This window comes from Eublepharis macularius, chromosome 3 (genome assembly GCF_028583425.1).
Source record: "Eublepharis macularius isolate TG4126 chromosome 3, MPM_Emac_v1.0, whole genome shotgun sequence".
NCBI classification, from domain to species: Eukaryota; Metazoa; Chordata; class Lepidosauria; order Squamata; family Eublepharidae; genus Eublepharis; species Eublepharis macularius.
The window spans coordinates 79,612,880-79,636,120 of NC_072792.1; the positions used below are offsets into that span (position 1 = coordinate 79,612,880).

At 47.9% G+C, this 23,241-nt stretch overlaps 1 protein-coding gene across 2 annotated transcripts in view; it reads right to left on the reverse strand.

Moving 5' to 3' along the window:
• DMD (dystrophin) overlaps nt 1-23,241 on the reverse strand; it is a 2,144,806-nt gene that overhangs the window by 315,571 nt on the left and 1,805,994 nt on the right. For both annotated transcript variants that reach the window (XM_054973282.1, XM_054973283.1), the window contains one exon: nt 19,094-19,240. In XM_054973282.1, the coding sequence (XP_054829257.1) occupies nt 19,094-19,240 (147 nt within the window). The remainder of the gene's footprint in view (nt 1-19,093; nt 19,241-23,241) is intronic.

Sequence of the window (23,241 nt, forward strand, 5' to 3'; positions counted from 1 at the left end):
TGAAATGCTGAAGCAGCCTGCGGAAGCCCATGCCCTCCACGATGGATAGGGGGAATCCTTGTAGGCCAATCGTCTCTGCCATGACGCGAATGCCCGCCTCCTGAGACCTTGATGTCACCTTTTTCAGCGGCACTGTCCCTGACCCCAAGGGAAAAACCTCCCCAAGGGCGGCCTGCCTGTCCATTCCGCTCCCACCAGCAGCACCCTCAGGGCAAGGCTTCTTGTTTGGGGTGGATTCTAGTGACCCTTCCACTGATGCTTGGTCAGAAGAGCTGATAGCCTTCTTTTTCTCCCCACCGGATATTTTGCTGGGCGAGGACGGAGACCACAGGCTTGAGTGGTGCGTCTTCAGGTGCCTACTCAGGACCATCAATGATAAGTGCTTCAGGTCATTGCCCCTGCATACCAGGCCATCACAGGCACAGCACCGCACCACATGGGAGTCATTTGGAATAGTACGGAAGTGCATCCATAAGGACAGTTTGAAATGTGGCCCACTAACTGTTCCAGGGGAAGGGGGATGAAGGGTTACAGGCCATGCTGCAGAGCTTGCACTTGAAGGAAGAGGGAGGGGTGGACTGCAGGCAGGGACAGCAGCAAGCCCCGCCCAGTACTGCTTCCCGTGTGGCAATGGGGACAATCTTTGCACTTCTCCCCATGACCACCCTTGGCCCCTGCCCGAAGCCTCATTGTGCCAGCAAACAAGAATTAAGGAGGAATGAGAAGGAGAGAACATTGTGGGCCCTCAGCAGAGGTGCCCACTGAGATTGACCACAGGGCCTGGCAGCTGCCCTGGAACCAGAGGGAGGGGGTAGCGCCCTAGCCCAGCACTCCCTGAAACCTGACCAGATCAGGCACTGATAATAATCAGTGTGAGCCCTCAGCCGAGGTGCCCACTGAGCTTGGCCGGAACCAGAGGGAGCAGGTAAAGCCCTAACCCAGCTCTCCCAGATACCTGACCAGATCAGGCACTGATAATAATCAGTGGGACCCCTCAGCCGAGGTGCCCGCTGAGCTTGGCCCCAGGGCCTGGCAACAGCCCTGAAACCAGAGGGAGGGGCTAGAACCCTAGCCCAGCACTCCCAGAAACCTGAGCAGATTAGGCTCTGATAATAATCAGTGTGAGCCTTCAGCCAAGGTGCTCACTGAGCTTGGCACCAAGGCCTGGCAGCAGCCCTGGAACCAGAGGGAGTGGGTAAAGCCCTAACCCAGCACTCCCAGATACCTGACCAGATCAGGCACTGATAATAATCAATGTGAGCTCTCAGCCGAGGTGCCCACTGAGCTTGGCCCCACAGCCTGGCAGCAGCCTGGAACAAGAGGAGATAGAGCCCTGTTCCACCACATACACAGAAAGTTCAAGCTCCAATGCACTCTCCCTGCTGCTGGGCAGCAGCCCTGGAACCAGAGGGAGTGGGTAAAGCCCTAACCCAGCACTCCCAGATACCTGACCAGAACAGGCACTGATAATAATCAGGGGGAGCCCTCAGCCAAGGTGCCCACTGAGTTTGGCCCCAGGGCTGGGCAGCAGCCCTGGAACCGGAGGGAGGGGTAGAGCCCTAGCCCAGTATTCCCATAAACCTGATCAGATCAGGCACTGATAATAATCAATGTGAGCTCTCAGCCGAGGTGCCCACTGAGCTTGGCCCCACAGCCTGGCAGCAGCCTGGAACAAGATCCCTGTTCCACCACATACACAAAAAGTTCAAGCTCCAATGCACTCTCCCTGTCTCTCTCCCAAAATGCTAGCAACAGCGCTCTCTCCCACTCCAGTGCCTGCTGAAACTGAAAGCCAGAGCTTGGAGCATGTTTCCTTTTATAACCAGAGGTCCCATGAAGCAAAGCAGGAGCTCTGTTGTTGGCAGTCAGAACTGCCTAACAGGGTTTGCACAGATGAGATTGGAGTTCTCATGGCTACAGAACACCCCCTCCCCCTCCCTCCCCCCGGTATCTGCTCCCATGTAACCAATTTGGAGCTCCACACTTGGAAGGAATACCTGCCTATCAAGCTAAGTTGGGCTTGATAGGCAGATGCAACAGAAGGAGTGCAGAGTTCAGGCAGTCCCTGCCTCCGTTGCCAAGGGAATTGATTGAAGGCACCCTGAGTGTCTGGCTTCATGAACAGCGGACGAACACAATGAACAAGGCTTGCGACGACCACTAGTTTGTTTAAAATGGCACCTCATGAACGGCTTGCTCGCAAACAGCCGATCGGGTTGTTCGTGGGGTTTTTTTTTGTTCGTATTGCTGTTCATGCCCACCTCTACTCAGGATGACCCAGCCTAGTGGTAGCCACTGTGCAACTGGACCTGGCTGCTATGCAGTCCTGTCTTGGCCCAGATACCATGTAGCCTGCCCAGACTTCCCAGAGAGAAACTACCAGAGATAGGGAAGGAGGGAAAGCTGAAGACAGATAAAGGCAGATAAAGGTAGGTTGGCTGTTGGGTGGGAAGGATAGAAGAAAGCAAGTCCAGTGGTGGCAGCAGGTGCCACTCAACTGAGCCTGGCCTGGCCTGCTTGTAAGGATCCTGCCAAGGAATTACAAACTTATTTTCTATTTTAATCCTTGAGCTCTTCCCCCAGCTCTGTCCCTTTAGAACTGAATGTTTATTGGAACTCTTAATTAGAAAACACCAGCCATTGGTATGACCATTCTTTTCTCAGTCTATTTCCCGGACAACAAGCACCAATATCTGGAGTTGCCAAGTCTGACTTAGGAAATACTTGGAGATGTTGGGTTGGCACTTAGCAAGGATGTGATGTCATGTTTTGTGATGTCAAATCCTGTGATGTTATTTCAGATCAAAGGTCAAGTGGATAGAGTATCATGGCATCACTTATGGCCAGGTCGCTTCCCAAACCCTGCCCTTGCTATGATGTCATATCCTTCTTTCAATCCCCCCACCTTACATCATTTCACCCTGTGAGTTAGGTTATGATGAAAGTATGTGACTAGCCCAAAGTGTCATGGCCCAGCCTGGGCTCAGTGAGAGCGAGGACTCCTCCTCAGGAGGAGAGGGGCTTCGTGTAGCCAGCCAGGACTCCTCAGGAGAAGAGGAGCTCCATGCAGCCAGCCCTGACTCAGCAGAGGCTGGTAATCAGGAGCCACAGCTGTTGGCTAATCGGGGCCTACAGACAGCAGCTGAAGCAGAGCCATCAGTACTCTCCAGCCCCAGCACCACAGGGGAAGTGCAGCCAGGGACTTCCGCAGGGGAAGCTCAGTCAGGGACTGCCAGCACCACAGGGGAAGCCCAGCCAGAGGCTTCCACCCCCCCCAGGTTCACCCACACCCAGAGAACGCCACAGACAGCGCCAGAGACTGGAGCTGCAGGAGAGATGGCGCAGTGCTCGTCTCCTGAGCCAACGCCAGCTGCTGGAGAGTGATGATGAGTAGCTTCAGGATGGAGCCCCAGCAGCTGGCTGAAAGCCATGCCTGGCTATAAAAGCCAGTCAGGAGCAACAGCCAGGCGTGGAAGCAATGTCTCTACTGCCTGCAACCACTCCGTGAACCTTGCCCGTGCCCGTGCCCGTGCCCGTGCCCGTGCCCGTGCCCGTGCCCGTGCCCGTGCCCGTGCCCGTGCCCGTGCCCGTGCCCGTGCCCGTGCCCGTGCCCGTGCCCGTGCCCGTGCCCGTGCCCGTGCCCGTGCCCGTGCCTACTGTTGGACCTGACACTACCGGTAACTGACCTTGGACTGTGCCTGACCTTGCTCTTGGACTCTGGACTCAACTCTGACATTAGCTTGTGCTCTGACCACTGCTTTGACTTGGCTTTTGGCTCCTGAAACTCCCTCTGGACTTGGTATCAAGGTTTGGACCTGCACCACCCTGCGTGGGCGGGCCCAGCCTGTGACAGATTGCTTCCACCACACTTCCCGGCATGGACGCAGTGATGCCCACCGCGGGAAGCCTGGCAATGCTGCAGGACCAGGTGCTGCAATTAACCCAAGCACTGGTGACTTTGCAGCAGCAGATTGCTACTCTTCTTGTTGCCCCTGCTGCACCTCTGCCTGCAAAATGCCCAGTGAGGCCTCCTGACAGTTTTGAGGGCAATGTGGAAGAATTCCCAGCATTTCTTGCCCAGTGCCAGTTGTACATTGAACTCCGGGCCAGAGACTTTCCCACAGATAAAGTCAAAGTTGGCTTCATCCTCAGCCTGTTAAAGGGGCAGGCAGCAAGATGGGCCACACCCTTGCTACTGGCTAAATCCCCTCTGCTGGGGGACTTTCCAAACTTTGTGGCTCACATTACCGCCGTCTTTGCCAACCCCCTGAAAGCCATCAAAGCAAACCACAAAATCTGTGCCCTCACCCAGGGAAATGGGACTGTGGCTCAGTATACCACAGAATTCCAGCTACTGGCTTAGGACCTGAACTGGAACGAGGCTGCCCTAGTGGACCAGTACCTGGAAGGGCTGTCCGATGAAGTTCTTGATGAAGTGGCTCGATCGGAACGGCCGATGGATCTGCAGGCTCTTATTCTTCTATGCCTACGAATCGAGGGGAGACTGGAGAGCAGGAAAACAGCCCATGCATTGCGCCATCGGCCTCCGTCCCGAGCCTCACCTGAAGACAGGGGTAAGCCTGTGCAGTTAGGGGGGCCTCGCCCCCCCTTGCCCCCAGAGGAAAAGGAGCGACGCCAGGCCCACCACCTCTGTTGGTACTGCGGTGAGGCAGGCCACTATGCCAACAGCTGCCCTGCAAAGAAGAAAATCTCAGCTACAGGGCGAGAGTAGCCTCTTGTAAAGCAACTGGTTGGGGTGGCCAATGCCTCCGACGACCATCCTGAACCTTTCCTGGTGCCAGTGAAGCTTTGCTTACCCGACAGCCGGGTCCTGTTTGTGTATGCCATGATAGATTCGGGAGCCTCCCACTGTTTCATAGATGCTCACTTCGCAGCCCAGCACAAAATTCCTCTTCAGTCCAAGGAGGCACCCACCATAGTTGAAGCCATTGACAGGCGCCCGCTGTGCTCTGGCCCAGTGGTCAAAGAGACCCAGCCACTCACGCTATGAATCCAGCAGCATCAGGAGAAGCTCTGCTTCGACGTTGCGAGTACACCTCGGTTCCCCCTCATCTTGGGACTTTCCTGGCTCAGCCTCCACGACCCCATCATCAGGTGGGGCCAACTGGACCTCCAATTTCGGGACCCATGTCCGCACCTGACCCAGCCTACGGTCCTGGTCACGGTCACAGCTGCACCAACCTCGTCCACCCTGCCCAAACTGTATATGGACTTCCAGGATGTGTTTGAGGAGAAGGGAGCGGACCAACTTCCCCCCCACCGGCCATATGACTGTGCCATTGACCTGCTTCCCGGCTCACCCCTGCCGGTGGGACGCCTGTATTCACTGACAGAGCCTGAGCTGGCTGCACTCAGGGATTTTCTTGCCAAAAACCTGCAGCGGGGGTTCATCCGCCCGTCCACCTCGCCCACCTCCGCTCCCGTATTATTCGTCAAAAAGAAAAGTGGGGAACTCCAGTTATGCAATGATTACCGGGCCCTGAATAAAATCACTGTCCGAGACAGGTACCCACTTCCCCTGATCGCCGACCTGCTAGAGCAATTGAAGGGAGCCCAGATCTATACCAAACTTGATCTTCGGGGGGCATATAACCTGGTGCGTATCCGGAAAGGCGATGAGTGGAAGACAGCTTTCAGTACTCGATATGGACAGTATGAGTACCTTGTAATGCCATTCGGGCTGACCAATGCACCAGCTGTGTTCCAGAGGTTTATGAACGACATCTTTCGCAACCTCCTGGATCAGTTTGTCATAATTTATTTGGATGACATCTTGATTTATTCCCGGGATCCTGCAGACCACCCACAGCATGTACGAACCGTGCTTCAGCGACTACGGCAACATGGTCTGTTTGCCAAGTTGGAAAAGTGTGCCTTCCACCTCCGGATGGTGGAATTCCTTGGCCATGTAATTTCACCCCAGGGGATTCAGATGGATCCCAGGAAGGTTGAGGCCGTACAGACTTGGCAAGCCCCCCGTTCCCGAAAGGATGTGCAGCGTTTTCTGGGCTTCACCAATTATTATCGCCAGTTTATCCCCGGCTTTGCCGAGACCACTGTACCACTGACGCAGCTACTGCGGCCCCGGGTGCCATTCCAATGGACTCCTGAAGCAGACCAAGCTTTCCAAGCCCTGAAGGGCTGCTTCACTGCTGGACTGGTCTTGCGAAACGCAGACCCCCAGCTGCCATTCACTGTGGAAGCGGACGCTTCTAGCACCGCGATTGGGGCTGTACTGTCCCAGCGAGAGACATCCTCAAGCCCTCTGCGACCCTGCGCCTATTACTCCCGCCAGCTCACCCCAGCAGAGAAAAACTACACCATCTGGGAGAGGGAATTGCTCGCCATCAAGGCAGCCTTTGAGGTTTGGCGGCACCACCTTGAGGGGGCACGGCACCCGGTCCAGGTACTCACGGACCACCGAAATCTGGAACACCTCCAGACAGCTCGTCGCCTGAACCAGAGACAGATCCGGTGGTCCTTATTCTTTTCCCGGTTCGACTTTAAAATCACCTATGTGCCCAGCTCCCAGAATAAACAAGCCGATGCCCTCTCGAGAAAGCTGGAGTACGCTTTTCCAGCTGGAGAGGAACATCCCCTGACCACCATATTACCTCCAGAAGCTCTTGCAGCCGTCCAAACCACCCCGGGACTCTCTGCCAGAATTCGCATGCAACAATTTCAGGACTCATTTGCCCAGAAGCAGCTCCAAGACCTCCACATGTCCTCACACCCAAATGCATCCAGATTTGGGGAAGAACATGGCCTGCTCACCCAGCGGGGCCGGGTTTATATTCCCCCAGGCCCATTGCGCACCGAAGTACTACAACTGGCACACGATGCCAAGCCTGCTGGACATTTCGGCCGTCACAAAACCACCCACCTACTGACCCGGGAGTTTTGGTGGCCCCGGATTCAATCTGACGTGGCCCGGTATGTGAGCACCTGTGATACCTGCAGACGGGCCAAGGACCACCCTGAGAAACCCTCTGGACTCTTATTGCCCCTGCCTACACCTCCGGGGCCCTGGAAATTTATCTCCATGGACTTTATCACTGACCTGCCCTGCTCCAAAGGTCACACCTGTATCCTGGTGGTGGTGGACCTGTTCACTAAGATGGCTCATTTTGTTCCCTGTCCTGGACTTCCTACAGCCCCGGCTACCGCACAGCTCTACTTACAACACATCTTCAGGCTCCATGGTATACCAGATCATCTGATCACAGACCAGGGAACCCAATTCACCTCCCGGTTCTGGCGTGCCCTGCATACCCTCCTCGGCACCCAGGTCCACTTGTCCTCTGCGCACCACCCCCAATCCGATGGGCAAACTGAACGCACTAATGCAACCCTGGAACAGTACCTGAGGTGCTATATGAACTACCAGCAAGATAACTGGGTGGCCCTACTCCCCCTGGCCGAATTCGCCTACAACAATGCGGTGCACACGTCCACCCAACAAACACCCTTCATGGCAAACTATGGATATCACCCTCGGTTTTTCCCCAGCACTATCCCCTCCACTGGTGTTCCTGCTGCCAATGACTACCTCCAAGAACTCCAGTCTCTACACCAACTCTTGAACGAGCAGTTGCAACAGGCCAAGGAGGCATACAAAAAGGCTGCAGACCGGAAGCGCCAACCCAGTGAACCCTTGAAGGCGGGAGATTAGGTCTGGCTCTCAACCCGCCACATACAGACCCAGAGACCGTCCCGAAAACTGGATGCTCGATTTATCGGCCCATTCACCATCATGGACCAGGTCAACTCTGTGGCTTTTCGACTGCTCTTGCCTCCTACGCTCCCGATCCACCCGGTCTTCCATAGATCTCTCCTCATTCCTGCCTCGCCCCCGGACCCACAGATACCCAAGCCACTTCCTCCCCCACCAGTGCTTATTGATGGGCAAGAAGAATATGAAGTTGCCCAGGTCCTGGACTCCCGCCGCCGCTGGGGACAGCTGCAATATCTGGTTGACTGGAAGGGTTATGGCCCAGAAGGCTGATCCTGGGAGCCTGCCAGTAATCTCCATGCTCCGGACATCATCCGCCAGTTCCACAGGGCCTACCCCCGGAAACCTGGTCCGCGGAATGGAGGGGGGCCTGAGGGAGGGGATGGTGTCATGGCCCAGCCTGGGCTCAGTGAGAGCGAGGACTCCTCCTCAGGAAGAGAGGGGCTTTGTGTAGCCAGCCAGGACTCCACAGGAGAAGAGGAGCTCCATGCAGCCAGCCCTGACTCAGCAGAGGCTGGTAATCAGGAGCCACAGCTGTTGGCTAATCGGAGCCTACAGACAGCAGCTGAAGCAGAGCCATCAGTACTCTCCAGCCCCAGCACCACAGGGGAAGTGCAGCCAGGGACTTCCACAGGGGAAGCTCAGTCAGGGACTGCCAGCACCACAGGGGAAGCCCAGCCAGAGGCTTCCACCCCCCCCCCCAGGTTCACCCACACCCAGAGAACACCGCAGACAGCGCCAGAGACTGGAGCTGCAGGAGAGACGGCGCAGTGCTCGTCTCCTGAGCCAACGCCAGCTGCTGGAGAGTGATGATGAGTAGCTTCAGGATGGATCCCCAGCAGCTGGCTGAAAACCATGCCTGGCTATAAAAGCCAGTCAGGAGCAACAGCCAGGTGTGGAAGCAACGTCTCTACTGCCTGCAACCACTCCGTGCTCCATGAACCTTGCCCATGCCTACTGTTGGACCTGACACTACCGGTAACTGACCTTGGACTGTGCCTGACCTTGCTCTTGGACTCTGGACTCAACTCTGGCATTAGTTTGTGCTCTGACCACTGCTTTGACTTGGCTTTTGGCTCCTGAAACTCCCTCTGGACTTGGTATCAAGGTTTGGACCTGCACTACCCTGCTTGGGCTGGCCCAGCCCGTGACACAAGGTCACCAAGCAAGCTTCCATGGCAGAGTGGAGTTTTGAACCTGATCTTGCAGACCATAGTCGAACACGCTAACCAGTACACCATACCTTAATTTTTTTAAGTACCTGCCAATAAATCACAAAATGCTTTAAAAGACTAACAGGCTCCACCTTTCCGTATCTTGGCCAGATAGTAGCTGAAAATGCCCGAGTCTGCCCAAACACTGGGAAATGTCATCAGCTTCTTTAGGAAAGCAGTTTCCAAACTGTTTACCTCCATGCCTGCAAAGCTTTGCCTGAATATTTATACAGACCTCCTCCTCCTCCTGCTACTGCTCAAGAAATGAGACAAGCCTAGGCAGTTGTAACCCTCAACAGTCTTCAAGAAAATGATACCTTTCTTGCTCCTGCAGCGTCTTCATCCTCCAAGGTGAATCCTCCCTTACAACAGTTCCGGTTCTGATGTCACAGTGCAAAAAGGCTCCAGTAGGTCGGGGTCGCAGGACAGAGATGGGTGAGGGAAAATGGTAATGGGCAGGGCAGGTTTCAAGTTTTTTGGCTGACCAGGCAAGATATACCTATTGCCTTCATGGGCTTGTGTGACCAGCTGCTGCAGCCAAGCCAAGCTGCTGCTGCAAAACCACAGGAGCTTACCTTGGACCTGGCTGCTGGCCTGCATAGAGCTAGGAAATGATGCCTGTCACACAGGGTTGCCAACCTGCCAAGAGAAAAATTTCCTGCTCCTTAAAGCAGAGATGTTAACCTGTGGAAACCCACAGTTTCAGCTTTTAATTGGCATGGAGGTAAATAACACCCTCTGGTATTTACTGCAGATCAAAATGATATTAAAAGAACAGGCCATCTCCCATGCTACTGACTGCTGGGAATGAGGTCAGCGCTGGGAGCCTCTTTCATTGAAATTAATGGGGAATACCTTCTGAGTGGAAGACCTGGATCAGGGCAGCTGCCTCTTGTTCCTTATGCGAATACTTACACTAATAAGTGAACGCTAAAGGTGATAGTATTGGGTGGTTTGGATAAACTGTTGGGAAGCCTGGGTTCATTGATTGCCTCTACCACCAGTCTATTTTATAACAATAGCCAACTCATTTAAAGTTTCTGTACCTTAGTTTTCACAACTGCAAAATGGAAATTAACACATCTGCAAAGCAACTTGATTGTTCTCAGATGATAAAGTTCTAGAAATGTGCAATATATTTCATCAAAAAATTCAGCTGTATTTTTACATTGTATTTTGTTGTGAGAATACAAATTTTATTATAGGTTAAAATAATTTCATCCAATCTGGTTCAGCTACCAATAAATATCCCCGCTCCTGTCTAACCTCATAAGATGACTCATGTTAACCAAATTCCTTTAAGCTGTAAAACTATTTATTTAACAATTTCTTTAAAAAAAAATATACATACCAAAGTTGTTGTGGATAACATTTAGAATGTTGTTAAAAATTATTCAACAAAAAGAGACATACCACTTGGAAATACCAGCCACTATAAATAACTGTACTCCTACTAAAGTGAAGTTTCTGATAAACTGATGCAGTGGCTTCATACATCATTAAATTGATGCCAGCCTTTTAAGGCAGCTGTGACATTTTAGTTTGGCCTCCATCTCTATGGTCTCTTTACTAGACATGGGCATGAACAGCATTACAAACAGAAAAAACCATCAAACAGCCTAATCTACTGTTCTCGAACAAATTGTTCACGAGGCCCCATCCTAAACGAACAGGTGGTTGTTAAAAGCCTCGTTTGTTGCCTTCGGCAGCCGTTCGGCAAGCCAGACAGTCTGGCACCTGCTGCAATCAATCCCCTTGGCAACCAGAGGCAAGGAGGGACTGAACTCTGTCTGAACTCCTTCTGGCTTTCCTTCTGGCTTTAACCCTTGAAAGTACTTCCAGCAGAGAGTCTCGTTTTTGCCACTGTGAAGAGAAAATGACAGCCAATGGGGAGACCTGTGGATCATGCCTTTCCTGGTATGCAATCTCTCTGAAACTTGTCCCTTGCAAATTTGGTGGGTATTGGACATTGGGAAGGTCAGTTTGTGGGGTGTTTAAAGGGCCTTGCCCCTTGCACATGGCAGGAAAGGGCCCTTTAAACTATCAGCTGGCAGGTGGCAGTGGGGAATCCCCCCCTGCCGCCTGCCAGCTGATAGTTTAAAGGGATCTTTAAAGAGCCAATTAAGTAGGTTTGAGGGGAGGGGGTCCAAGTGGGGTGGTTTGGGGGTGGGGTGGGGTTCTGGCTTCCACGAACAACGAACATGTCCGGGAACAGTTCATGTTTATCCATGTTCGTTGTTCGTTGTTTGTGGGTTTTTTTCCATTCGTGCCCATGTCTACTCTTTACCATAGAGGCAAAATTGGAGAGGGTCACTTTAATGGTCCCCATTTTTTCTCTTGGTCCCAGATTTCTTTAGAGCAGGTGGGGCTCATTGGAGGAGGCTTACCATAAGTGGATAAATAGTAATCTTACAAATTTTGGACTGTATAGTCCAAAACCCAAGGTCACCCATCAAACTTCTGTGGCAGAGTGGGGTTTTTGGAATTTCCCAGGTCCTTGGCCAATTCCAGACGGCCCTCTGCAATCCGAAACGTCGCGCGTTGTCGCGCGGAAAACGCGAAATATCGCGTTTTCTCGCGCGAGTTTTGCGCGACCTTGCGCAAAACTCGTGCGAGAAAAACGCGCTATTTCGCGTTTTCTGCGCGACGACGCGCGACTTTTCGGATTGCAGAGGGCCGTCTGGAATCGGCCCTTGTCCACCAATTTAACTACTATACCACAATGGCTCTCAAAAATGGTTATATTCAGTAACTGAAGACCATTCCGCACAGTCATTTTGCAGTGGTTCAGTTTCCATTCTGCTTCCCATGATCTCCAGATTTCCGCACATGAAAAGAATCATGGGATGCAGAATCGATTATTGTCTGTCTTTCTCCTGAGTTTCCCCCCTGTGGACATATCATAACTTTTTCTTAACGCCCCTCTGAGTCACCATTGATAAGTCTTATGCATGTGCAAAAAGTCTTAGTCCCTAACTGTGTCTCTCCCTCTCCTTTTCTTTTTCCCAGGTGCTGATCAGTTGGCTGCCCACCAATAACCACTCCTACCCTCGTCAGCTCTCTGAACTCTTTCCCCACAATTTTTATCATTAAAGCAAGATAATTGTCGAAGGCTTTCATGGCCGGAGAACGATGGTTGTTGTGGATTTTCCAGGCTGTATAGCCATGGTCTTGGCATTGTAGTTCCTGAAGAAGGCATGGCTGATTGTAGTTCCTGAAGAAGGCATGACTGATTGTAGTTCCTGAAGAAGGCATGGCTGACGTTTCGCCAGCAGCTGTGACTGGCATCTTCAGAGGTGTAGCACCAAAATACAGAGATCTCTCAGTGTCACAGTGTGGAAAAGAAGTTGGCAGGTAATTTATATTTACTCAGGAAGGTAGGGATGGGCTGAGTCATCCTGTAAGAGTTTCCCAGGGTGTGGAATGCTAATGGAGGGAGGCTTCACTGTATCCTGAGGAGGTTCTTTTGCATATGGATTGGTGCTTGATATGCTAATCTTCTCTGCAGGGCTATTGTAGGGTGTAGAGTATTTTGTTAGCCTGGTGTTTTTCAGGACTGGAAACCATGCTCTATTCATTCTTAAGGTCTCTTCTTTCCTGTTGAAATTGTGCTTATGCTTATGAACTTCAATGGCTTCCCTGTGCAATCTGACGAAGTAGTTGGAAGTGTTGTCCAGTATTTTAGTGTCCTGGAATAGGATACTGTGTCCTGTTTGAGTTAGGCTATGTTGAGCCACTGCTGATTTTTCTGGATGGCCAAGTCTGCAGTGTCTTTCATGTTCTTTTATTCTTGTCTGGATGCTACGCTGTGTGGTCCCGATGTAAACAGCTGTGGACAAGTTTACATCGGGCCACCAATTCAGCTATGGTTTTGCTGGAAGAACAAGTACTGTAGGCTTCTTTGACTTGCCAATTTGCCATTATTTAAGGTGTGAGAAAGTGTTGATGCATTTCAATGAATGGATATGGAAGGTAGGGGAAACTGGGATTTTGGCAGTTCTAAATAGAGAAATTTCTTATCAAAATTTTCTTCAGGGGTAGCAAAGAAAGGCATAGCCAGAGCTATTTCTTTATAGAAATGTAATGCAACATTTTGCATTAACTTCAAATCACATTGTTATCAGAAGCAAAAAATGGAAAACACTAGTGCCTCACAATAAAGGGGATACTTTTAGCAGTCAAGGAGGAACTGGTATCAAACACATGAATGTACTCATGGGGAGCAAATGGAAGTGTGACTGTGTGAGTGAGTGCATGTAAAGTGGAAGGGGGAAGGGGGAATATATGAAATAAGGTTCAATTGAGCGTCCCTAAGTGCATTGTAACATACATTTCCACCCAATATTTCCCCCCTAACAGTAAGAAAAAAAGCTTTTCTCTTCATTCTGGAGCAGCAAGACTACACTATGAGACAAATAGCTGTAAGAATCCTCTCCAGGCATTTTCCTCTTAATAATAGAAAATGACTGCCTCCTAGTTTGGAAGTGGAAGAGCAAAATGACCAGAGTTTTTTCCTTCAGATCTTGCTCATCAGAATTCTTATTTAGGCAAGTTGTGCAGTAGCTGCTACTTGGCCTTGCCCATATGAGTCCTCCCTCCATCAGGAAACATAGCAGGAGGAAGGCCCTCTCAAGGGCTGTCTTGGTTTCCCATCCCATCCCAGTTTTCCCCATTTTTAAATGCCAAAACTAAGACTGGCAATATTGTTGTGGCTACATAACATCACTCCAAATGGCTACCAAGATTTTGGAATGTTGTCTTTCAAGATTTCAGTGGGCATTCATTTCTTAAAGTAGACGTTACTACATTATTTCTATTATTTAGGGTTTTTAAACCATTGGGCTTTATTCTGAAGGGGGTGGTGATGGTGGAGACTTTAAAGAGACAGTATTCTAGTTCACCAGGGCTTTGTTAGCCTGAAAATTTCTCCATCTGAGAAATGCCCTGGTTGGTCCTCCTCCCCCTTCCCTCTTCCCTGAGAAAGAAGGAAGATTGAAAGTAGGGGTGTGCAAGAAAAAAGTATTTGGTTTTCCCACTTTGGAATTTCCAAAGCAGGAAAAAAAGTTGGAAATAAGCAATTTCAAAAGTGACAAGCTGCTTCAGAAATTGTTTATTGACCAGCTTCAGTATGCTCCATAAAGATTTGGAGCATACTGAAAAGGCATTTAACTTTCAGCCCTGCTGCTTATTTGACCCGATGGGAGAGGGAGGAGGGAGTTATCTCCTCTTCTCATCTAGTGAGGGGCAGGAGGGGATTCCCTCCTCCCCCTCCCATTGGGTCAAATAAGTGGTGGGGTGGGAAATTTAAACCTACACTTTTCTAGCTGCTTGCATGTGGCTAGAAAAGTGTAGGTTTAAACTCCCCCCCAATTTGGCCCACTGTGGGAGGGGCCAAGGAATCCCCTGGGCCTTTCTGCAGCAGGCAAAGTGAAGCAGCAGGGCTAGGCTTAAGCCTGCAGCCCCACCACCAGGTGCTTCATTTGCCCACTGCAGAAGGGGCCAGGAAATCCCCTGGCCCTTTCTGCAATGGGTGAAGGGAACAGCAGGGCAGAGGGGAGGCATTCAGTTTCAAACTGAATGCCTCACTTCTTCACCCAATGCGATCTCATTGGGTGAAGAAGCAAGGCATTCAGTTTGAAACTGAACGCCAGTCTTCACTCAATGCGGGCCAGCTGAAGCTGGGAAGGGCCCTTTCCTGCTGCTTGCCAGTGGCAGGGAAAGAGCCCTTTAAACTTCAGTTCAGAGAAGGAACCCTCCCAGGCCAGCTGAAGCCAGCTGTGGGGTTTGAAAGCATCTGGAAGCTTCCCAAAGCGACCAGAATCATTTTGGGAACTTTGATTCAGCATTTCTGAATCAGGGCCAGTATGCTGGGCCTGATTTGGAAATCGCAGATCTTTACAAATTGGGTCCAATTCAGATATTTTTCCTGAATCGGAAACCCACATTGCTCAGCCCTAATTGACAGGGCTGGTTAATGGTTTCTTATTAAACCACTGATTTAGAGAGAACCATAAGCAGGCTCCCTACTCAATAGACTAATGTACTGGTGTGGACGGGCCTGGCTTAAAGAGGGAAATAGCCCTCTGCCTCTGTAGGGAGACACTTGTTTGCAGGTAGTGCTGAGTTAAACAGAGACAAGAAGCACTTTCCTTAGCCTTCCACCCCCTAGACTGTTTGATGAGGACAGTACAGAGACAGGTAGGAGAGGCTGGGGGCAGCTTCAGTTGGGGGGCATTGTGCTACAGCACATTTTGCTTGTCAGGGTTTCTCAGTCCTCAGATTGAGATTTGGGATGAATGGCAGGGTATTTGGGGAAGAAGGAGGCATGGCAAGATGTGCTCTGCCAATACACTGGATACAGTCCTATGAGTAGAGCTCCTGCTACAGTTCTTACAATCCAAGGTTGTTTGGGTCTTAAAGTCTTGTTAATCTACTTTTTCTTTATGCTAAATTTCAGGTTTTTTGTTGTTTGCATTACATTTATTTCGTTCCTTTTATTTTACAAGGAAAACTTTATTATTCTTTAAAAGCAAAGCTACCTTTTCATGATCTTAATAGTTTGATCAAACTCTGACAGTGACTACAATGAATATAATGCTTTGTAATTTTAAATTTGATTACACAGCTGTGCATGCATCGTGGAATAAATAATTACATTCTTGTAAAGTGTAGTGTTTAAAATTAATGTCCCTAGGAATTGTTTAATAAAGAATGGACTTGAGAGGTGAAAGTAAAATCTATGGTCAATCTTCTACATGCAGGAAAACACTTTCAAAGGAAAGATATGGCAAGTCAAAAGATTTTGTGAATAAAGGCAATCATACTCCCCACCCCAACCGCCGATCCCAAATGACATACCAATATCTAAAACTTTGTTTCCAGTCACTCTGCAACACAACACAATATATGTATGTATGTATGTATGTATCCCAGAAGTTTAGACCAAAGGCAAGTTTAGGTCTAAACTCTCCTTTCTTAAGGTAATCTACCCTTTTCTACTCACACATCTTGGAGTCTCTCTACATGAGGCTCCGTCAATTTCACCTCCCCTTTGGGGAGGCAAAGATAAAATTAACAAACCCTCTGAGGAGCGATCACCAGCTTTGTCTTTTAACACTACCCTCGTGTAGAGAGGTGAAATTGACAGAGTCTTTGGCTATGTCTTTTAAAGCTACGCTTCCCAGCTAACATTGTGTCTCCCTACACTTGAGTGTCCTCATGTAAGATGTCTCGTGTAGAGAGACTCATGGTTAAAGCAAAACAATGGAACTTGCTCTATTCATAGCTTCTGCCTACCACTTCTTTGGCCAACAGTTTTCAGCAATAAGGCAATCACTGGGAGCAAACATAAGGGCTTCTGAAAGACACTCTCCCCAGTTTTTACTTCTCTCTATTCAGGAACGACCAGCTTTCGATTCGGTTTCATTTTCCCGGCCATGTCGGATGCTCCTCTCAGCAGGTCTGGGAGGAAACGTCCGAGCAGCCTGACCGGGCGGTTGACCCGCGAGGGTTAACCCCCAGGACTCCCAGTGAGGGGGCGAGGGGTCTGGAGCGCTGCGGGAAGAGCCCCCTGAATGCAATGCAGGGTGTAAATTGCCTGTTTGCTCCAACGGAGGCTGGCAGACTGGTGCAGCGCCTCGCGTGCTGCCGGGCCATGGAGAACGGCAATAAGCAGATTTAAGGTGAAAGCCTGTAAGTAAGCGAATCCCTTCTGATTCTTAAGCGTATGCGAAGGATTGGTGGGAGTTGAAGCTAAGAAGGCGCGGATTTCTTCCCCCTTTACCAAGTTTCGGAACTCAGTTGGTGTCCCCCCCCCCCAAGGTGGCGACGAAAAAGCAGAGCCCAGCAATGAGTAAATCGGTGATGGCGACATTACAGGGGAAGGGGGAAACTTTGGAAGAGTTGGTGAGATGAGCAGTTTTCGATGCTGTGCAGCCCTTTGTAGCGAAACTGAATGAAATGGGGCAAAAGGTTGATTCAGTGGAGAGCGAGGTGAAAGCCACTAAAGAAACAGCGACCGGAGCAGAGCAGTCTGCGCACGAGAACGCAGTACTCATGAAAGCAACAAGTAAGGAAGTGAAACTTTTGGAGAATCAATTAATAGGATTGCAAGTGGACCGTGCCCAAACGGTACTGCGTCTTCAGAATGTAAAAGAGGAGGAAAATGAAAATTTAAAAGATGTGGTGTCTGGACTTTTGGCAACATTCGCAGAGGCAACTAAAGAAGAGTTAAAAAGCGACATCTTGGAGGTCCGGCGGACATCTTCAAAGTATGTAATGAAGCGGCAGCTGCCTCGCGAGATTATTATTGACTTTTCATCTAGGAAGACTCGGGACACCATTTTATATAATTCGTACAATGTGGACTTGGATTATTTGGGCAACAAGGTTAAAATTTTGAAGGATGTTCCATTTTTGGCTCGTAAAAGAAGATTCAAGTATAAACGACTTGCGGCTTTCTTGAGGAAATGTGATGTGAAATATAAATGGTTGTTTCCAGAAGGCGTTTTGTTTAGTTATAACGATCAAACTTATAAGATTACATTGGAAGCCCAGCTGACAGACTTTTTGTTCAACCATCAGGAGTTCCATCAAGATGAACGTCTAAAGTCTGAAGGGGAAAGTGGGGGGGGGGGAGGAGAGAGCGGGCACAGCTGCTCCAGCTGCGCAGAGAGAATTGAGACCAAGACGCAAGGGGGGGGGAAGAAGATCTGATCCTGAATATGGCTTGTACTGTATAAGATCTACTAATCTGATCGCATGTTAGAAAGTTAACTTTTAAGAAAAATTGCAGCATGAAGGGAATACAAGAGATGTAGTGTAGTGTTTATTGTTTGTATGTTGCTTTTCCCCTTTTCCCAGCCCCCCTCCCCCTTTCCCCCCTTTTTCTTTCCCTTGTATTTCTGTAGTTTTTTGTAGTTTTCTATGTTAGATATTAAAAATAAAAATTTTCAAAAAAAAAAAAAGGAACGACCAGCTTTCATGCTCTACAACCCACCAAGCTTACAGTGAACAATACAGAAACATACACTCCTCTCAACATGAAAATTAAGTAGTTGCATTGTTCCACCCAACAATCTACATTCCCAAAAGTCTACATAAAGTTCTTGAGTTAAGTATTGCTAAAATTTTGTACAGATTTTTTTATTATAGTAAAAGTATAATTGTTAAATAGTATTATTTTACAAGCAAGACAGTTTTAGACTATCAGATGAGCACTAATTCAGCTAGATCTGCTAAATTAAAATGACATTAATAAAAATCTTTAGTAGAGGTGGGTACGAACTGGGGAAAAAACAAACCATGCAGTTCGTGGTTCATCCCGTTTCACGAACCATGAACCATGAACTTTCACGAACTTGCCCCAGTTCGCGAACTGGTTCGGGGTTCATGGGGTTTAAATGCCTCATTCCATGCTGCTGCGACGCAGCACAGAAAGGGGCATTTCACCCCTGCCGGCTTGGATCAGCTGCTTGGCGGGGAGATCCCTGACAAGCAGCTGATCTGGGGGTGGAAATGCCCCTTTCCCTGCTGCTTCACAGCGGCACGGACAGGGGCATTTCACCCCTGCAGACTTGGATCAGCTGCTTGTCAGGGAGATCCCCGACAAGCAGCTGATCTGGGGTGGAAAAGCCCCTTTCCATGCCACTGTGAAGCAGCACGGAAAGGAGCATTTCACCCCTGCAGGCTTGGATCAGGATCAGGAGATCCCTGACAAGCAGCTGATCCGGGGGTTGAAATGCCCCTTTCCCTACCACTTCACAGTGGCATGGAAAGGGGTATTGGGGTTTAGCACAAACCAAATGAACCAGCAGACCAGTTTGTGGAAGTTCATGGAAAACGGGCTTCCACGAACCACTAGTTTGCGAAGCACGAACCGGCCCAGTTCGTGATGAACTTTAGTTTGTCTTGCAGTTTGTGCCCATCTCTAATCTTTACTATTAAGAAACATTAAGAAATCATTAAGAAAAATCCTTACTATTTTTAAAATAAGTCACTAGAGTTTTATTTTCTGTTTGTTTATATCTTTTCATTAGGAGAAAACAAAACAAAAATCCAAGCCAAAACATCAGTATAACAACCCGCAATATATTTCAGGTACTTAAAATAAGCTATGCAACATTACCTGTAGGAGTTTCCATCTAGTGTTTAAGTCTTCTAGGTGGTTCAGCACATAGGGGGAAAGCTGGATCTCAGATGAGGTAAACTGATGAGCTTGGTCATTAACATTGTTCACATTCTCTTTAAGAGGTGCAATTTCTGCTCGATAAACCTGTGTAAAGAAACATATAAAATGGATCTGCAGGTGAAATACTCTCTTATTGTAACTAGCAAAGAGCTGAAATCTATGATGTGTACAACCCAGCTTTGAGCATAGGATGTCATCTTCCTACTTTCAGCACCACTACATGGTTATATCTCATTACATGGGAGCATAGTATCACCCTCTGTCTTACTAGACCCTTTGTAGGGTTAGAGATAGCAAAGGGTACTATTGTGCTGGTACATTAGAAAAGTTCACACACCATAGAGGAGGATCAAAATTGAAAGAAGATAAAAAAAGAGTAGAGAAGGCTGCCATAGCCTCTGGTAATGGTAGTAATATAAAAGCAATGGGAGTGGTCTCATCTCCTTACAATGTTTTAAGTGGGCCTCAAGACAACTGGGGCACAGGTTTTTTTTTTTTTTGGAAGAACATTAATGAGAAAGAACATTTCAAATTAGACAGCTTCGGAGAACATTGCAAGAAGCCATAGACAATGTGAAACAATTTTTCAGTGTCATTTTAAAACTGGCTACAGAGATTCAAGTCAATATATTCTGAAATAATACCAGGCTTGGCTTATGGACTTAAGAAGATATTGAATAATTTGATTTTCCATATTAATTTTCTTTCATCAGAACAGTTACAGATTTCATTTTCTACTTCTGTTTGCTAAGGTGAAATGAGTTTTTCACTGGACAAAGCTCTGTATTTCCTTTTTATTTCTATGAAAAATAGACGAGATCTCTTTTTGTTGACCAAACACAAAAGAGCAATATAGTGGAATAAGTACAGACATATGATACAGATTACATCTTTTCTTTCTGATATGTTAAACACACAAAACAAGATGGTGTAAAATTGGGAAAAAATGAATACTACCCTACCCTTTTGAAAGAAGTCCCTATAAATGCTGTACTATTAAGCATTCTGAGCATTTAGAACATCCAGGGGCAGCCAAGAAAGTTTAGATTCCTTGGGATGAAAAAGCACTGGAAACTTAAGGTGTCAAAGCGTAAAATGAGCCAGGCACTCCTACAACAAATCACCATGAACCAATTTGTGCACTGTTCTCAAGGTGCTAACTTCTGTAAAAAAATCTTAGGTCTCCCCTCCAATCAAAACTTTAAAATGCAGTTTCTGAGAGATGCACACACATATACATTGCTTTAGGCAAAACCACATTGATATACAAATGTAGGTGTACAATTTTTAATGTTTTTGATTTTTTAAAAACTCAGTATGCTTTCTTTGATGTGTATGTATTTGTTATGACCCTTTCTCTTGGGTAGATTTTGCCTTTAATCTTTCTTTTACACCCTCTGGGTAGATTGCTGCCACCAGGAATATTATATTCCAAGATATTTTATTTAAATTTCCCCTTTAGTAACATGCCCAAGGGTCATGCTTTTTCGTGGTACTATGTGGCTGGGAGGATAGGAATTGGATATAGGAATGACAGATACTCTGGGATATAAAGGAAAAACAAAGTAAACTTTTATTTTTATAAGAACTATATCAGTTCCATATTATTTCTAAAACTTGATGGTTTCAAAAGAGTAGCTCTCAGTTCTTAAAGTTACTTTACTTAAACTCAGTCACCTAGATCTTATCTCAGGCTTCACACAGAGTTTTCCTGCTTTTGATATTAATTTCTCTCTCAATTACAAGTAAGACCTTTTCTCGGGCACACATACAGTTTGCCTGCTTTTCCTGACTGAATGTTCTTTCACAAACACACAGTTCAGGCTACCACATAGGTTATATTTCTCTTAGATAACATACACAAGCTCAGGCTGCACACAGCTTGCCTGCTTTTGATATTAATTTCTCTCTCAATTACAAATAAGACCTTTTCTCAGGCACACACAGCTTGCCTGCTTTTCCCTGACTGAATGTTCTTTCACAAACATACAGTTCCGGTTTCCACATAGGTCATATATCTCTCAGAACTGCTTAAACATGCTAAGGCTGCACACAGCTAGCCTCTCTTTCTCTGACTGAATGTTCTTTCTCCACTCTCAGTCTCAAACTGCATTCATTCCACCCACACTCTCAGTCATCAACCAATCATATCACTCACTCATCCCTCTCTTTCACCCCCACTCTTCATCTATACCACACCAAGCATTTAAAGACACATACACACATTTACTTAAAATCATTACAGTATTCAGTTTCATTTTCAATGAAGAGATGCATCAGATATAGGGTTGCCAGGCCCCCTCAACCTCCCAGTAGGGGATAGGGGCCTGGCACTTGCCTTGGGGGTAAGTAGGTTGCCAGGCATGCACCCCCACAAGCATGGTGGTGTCACTTCAGGAGTGATGTCATTACACAGCCGCTGGGAGTGCACCTAGGCTCCGTAGGGGCTCAAAATGGGCCTGATCTGCCCCAAAATGGGCCCGTTTTGAGGTGCTGCAGAGCGTAGGAGCTCTCCTGTGCTCTGCAGTGCCCGAAAACGGGCCCGTTTTGCTATGGATCAGGCCTGTTTTGAGGTGCTGTGGAGTGCAGGAGTGCTCCTGTGCTTTGCAGCACCTGAAAATGGGTCTGTTTTGCCATGGATCAGGCCTGTTTTGAGGTATTGCGGAGCTCAGGAGCACTCCTGTGCTCCGCAGTGCCCGAAAATGGGCCCATTTTGCCATGGATCGGGCCCATTTTGGGCACTGCAGAGCGCAGGAGCACTCCTCCGCAGCGCCTCAAAACAAGCCCGATTTTGGCCAAAATGGAGCTCAGGAGTGCTCCCACACTCTGCAGTGGCCCCGATCTGGACCAAAACGGGCCTGATCCTGGCAGCTCCTGCACAAGGGAGCTTGCAGCACCACGGGGGAGTGCACATGGAAGGTGCGTGCCCCCTGCTGGTTAGGTAAGTGGGGGTGGGGGTGGGGAGTGGGGATCCCCCACCCCCACCGGGGGTCTGGCATTCCTAATCAGATATGACATGTAGTTATAGTCAGGAAAGGAAGTACTCTTGTGGATTCCTCAGTCTCAGAGGGATAGTCACCCACAGTGGTCTCTTCTCAATTCTTGCTTGATGCGAGATACACAAACACATTTCATCTGGTTTCATTAGTAAAAATATTGGTATTTCTTTTTCCTAGCAAAATTCATGGAAGCAGCATTTGAGAATAAATCAAGCCTTCACTTCTATATGTTCAGACTTGGAAAGAAATGATTTGAATAGAATACACAATTATTGATGCAAGGCATGTGGTATCTGTATCTCAGTATAAAATGAACTGAGAAATAGTCAGAAGATGCTCATGAGATGTGATCTGAAACAATCATTTAGGCAATAGACGAATACACCTTAAGTTTTGCTCAAGCATGCACTAGAATCTTCCTGTGACCCAGTTCCATACAGACTATCACACAGTAGCTGAAAACATTATTTCTGCTTAGAACATAAACTGTGAATACATGCTTAGTACACCATTTCAAGCAACCACTAAGAAGCTGTATTTTTTTTGTCTTCTTTATTTTCCCATAATGGTATATATTAGGTAATGTATGGTTATGATTCAAAAGTAGCTATGCCTTTTGCAGAACAGGTGCTTTATAATGATTGTGTCTATAGCTTTCAAAGTTGACAAAAGGATTAGATAAAATCTTTAAGGAATGAAAAACTACCTATATACAAGACTGGGAATTAACAAGATAACATTTGACGATTTCTGCTAGTCATATAAACCAATTCATACTTAAGCTGGTGAATGCTTTGCTCTTCATGAACCTAACTCCATTTACTTACAAAATGTTCTTGATCAAGTACACAGGGCTTCAAAGATAAGCCAAAAAGTTTCACAAAGACTTTAATGAAATTGAGGCACTCAGAAAGTGATAGGTGTGTGACTGAAATACAGTTATATTTTGAACCTGTTCCTTCTCTGTTAGGTTGTGTGACTGGCTGGAAGAGGGCTGAAAATATTGGTAACTCCTCATCTGAATCATTTGAAAACCAACTAAAGAAACTAAGAACCTACGCATATTCCCAGATACTATGGGTTAGT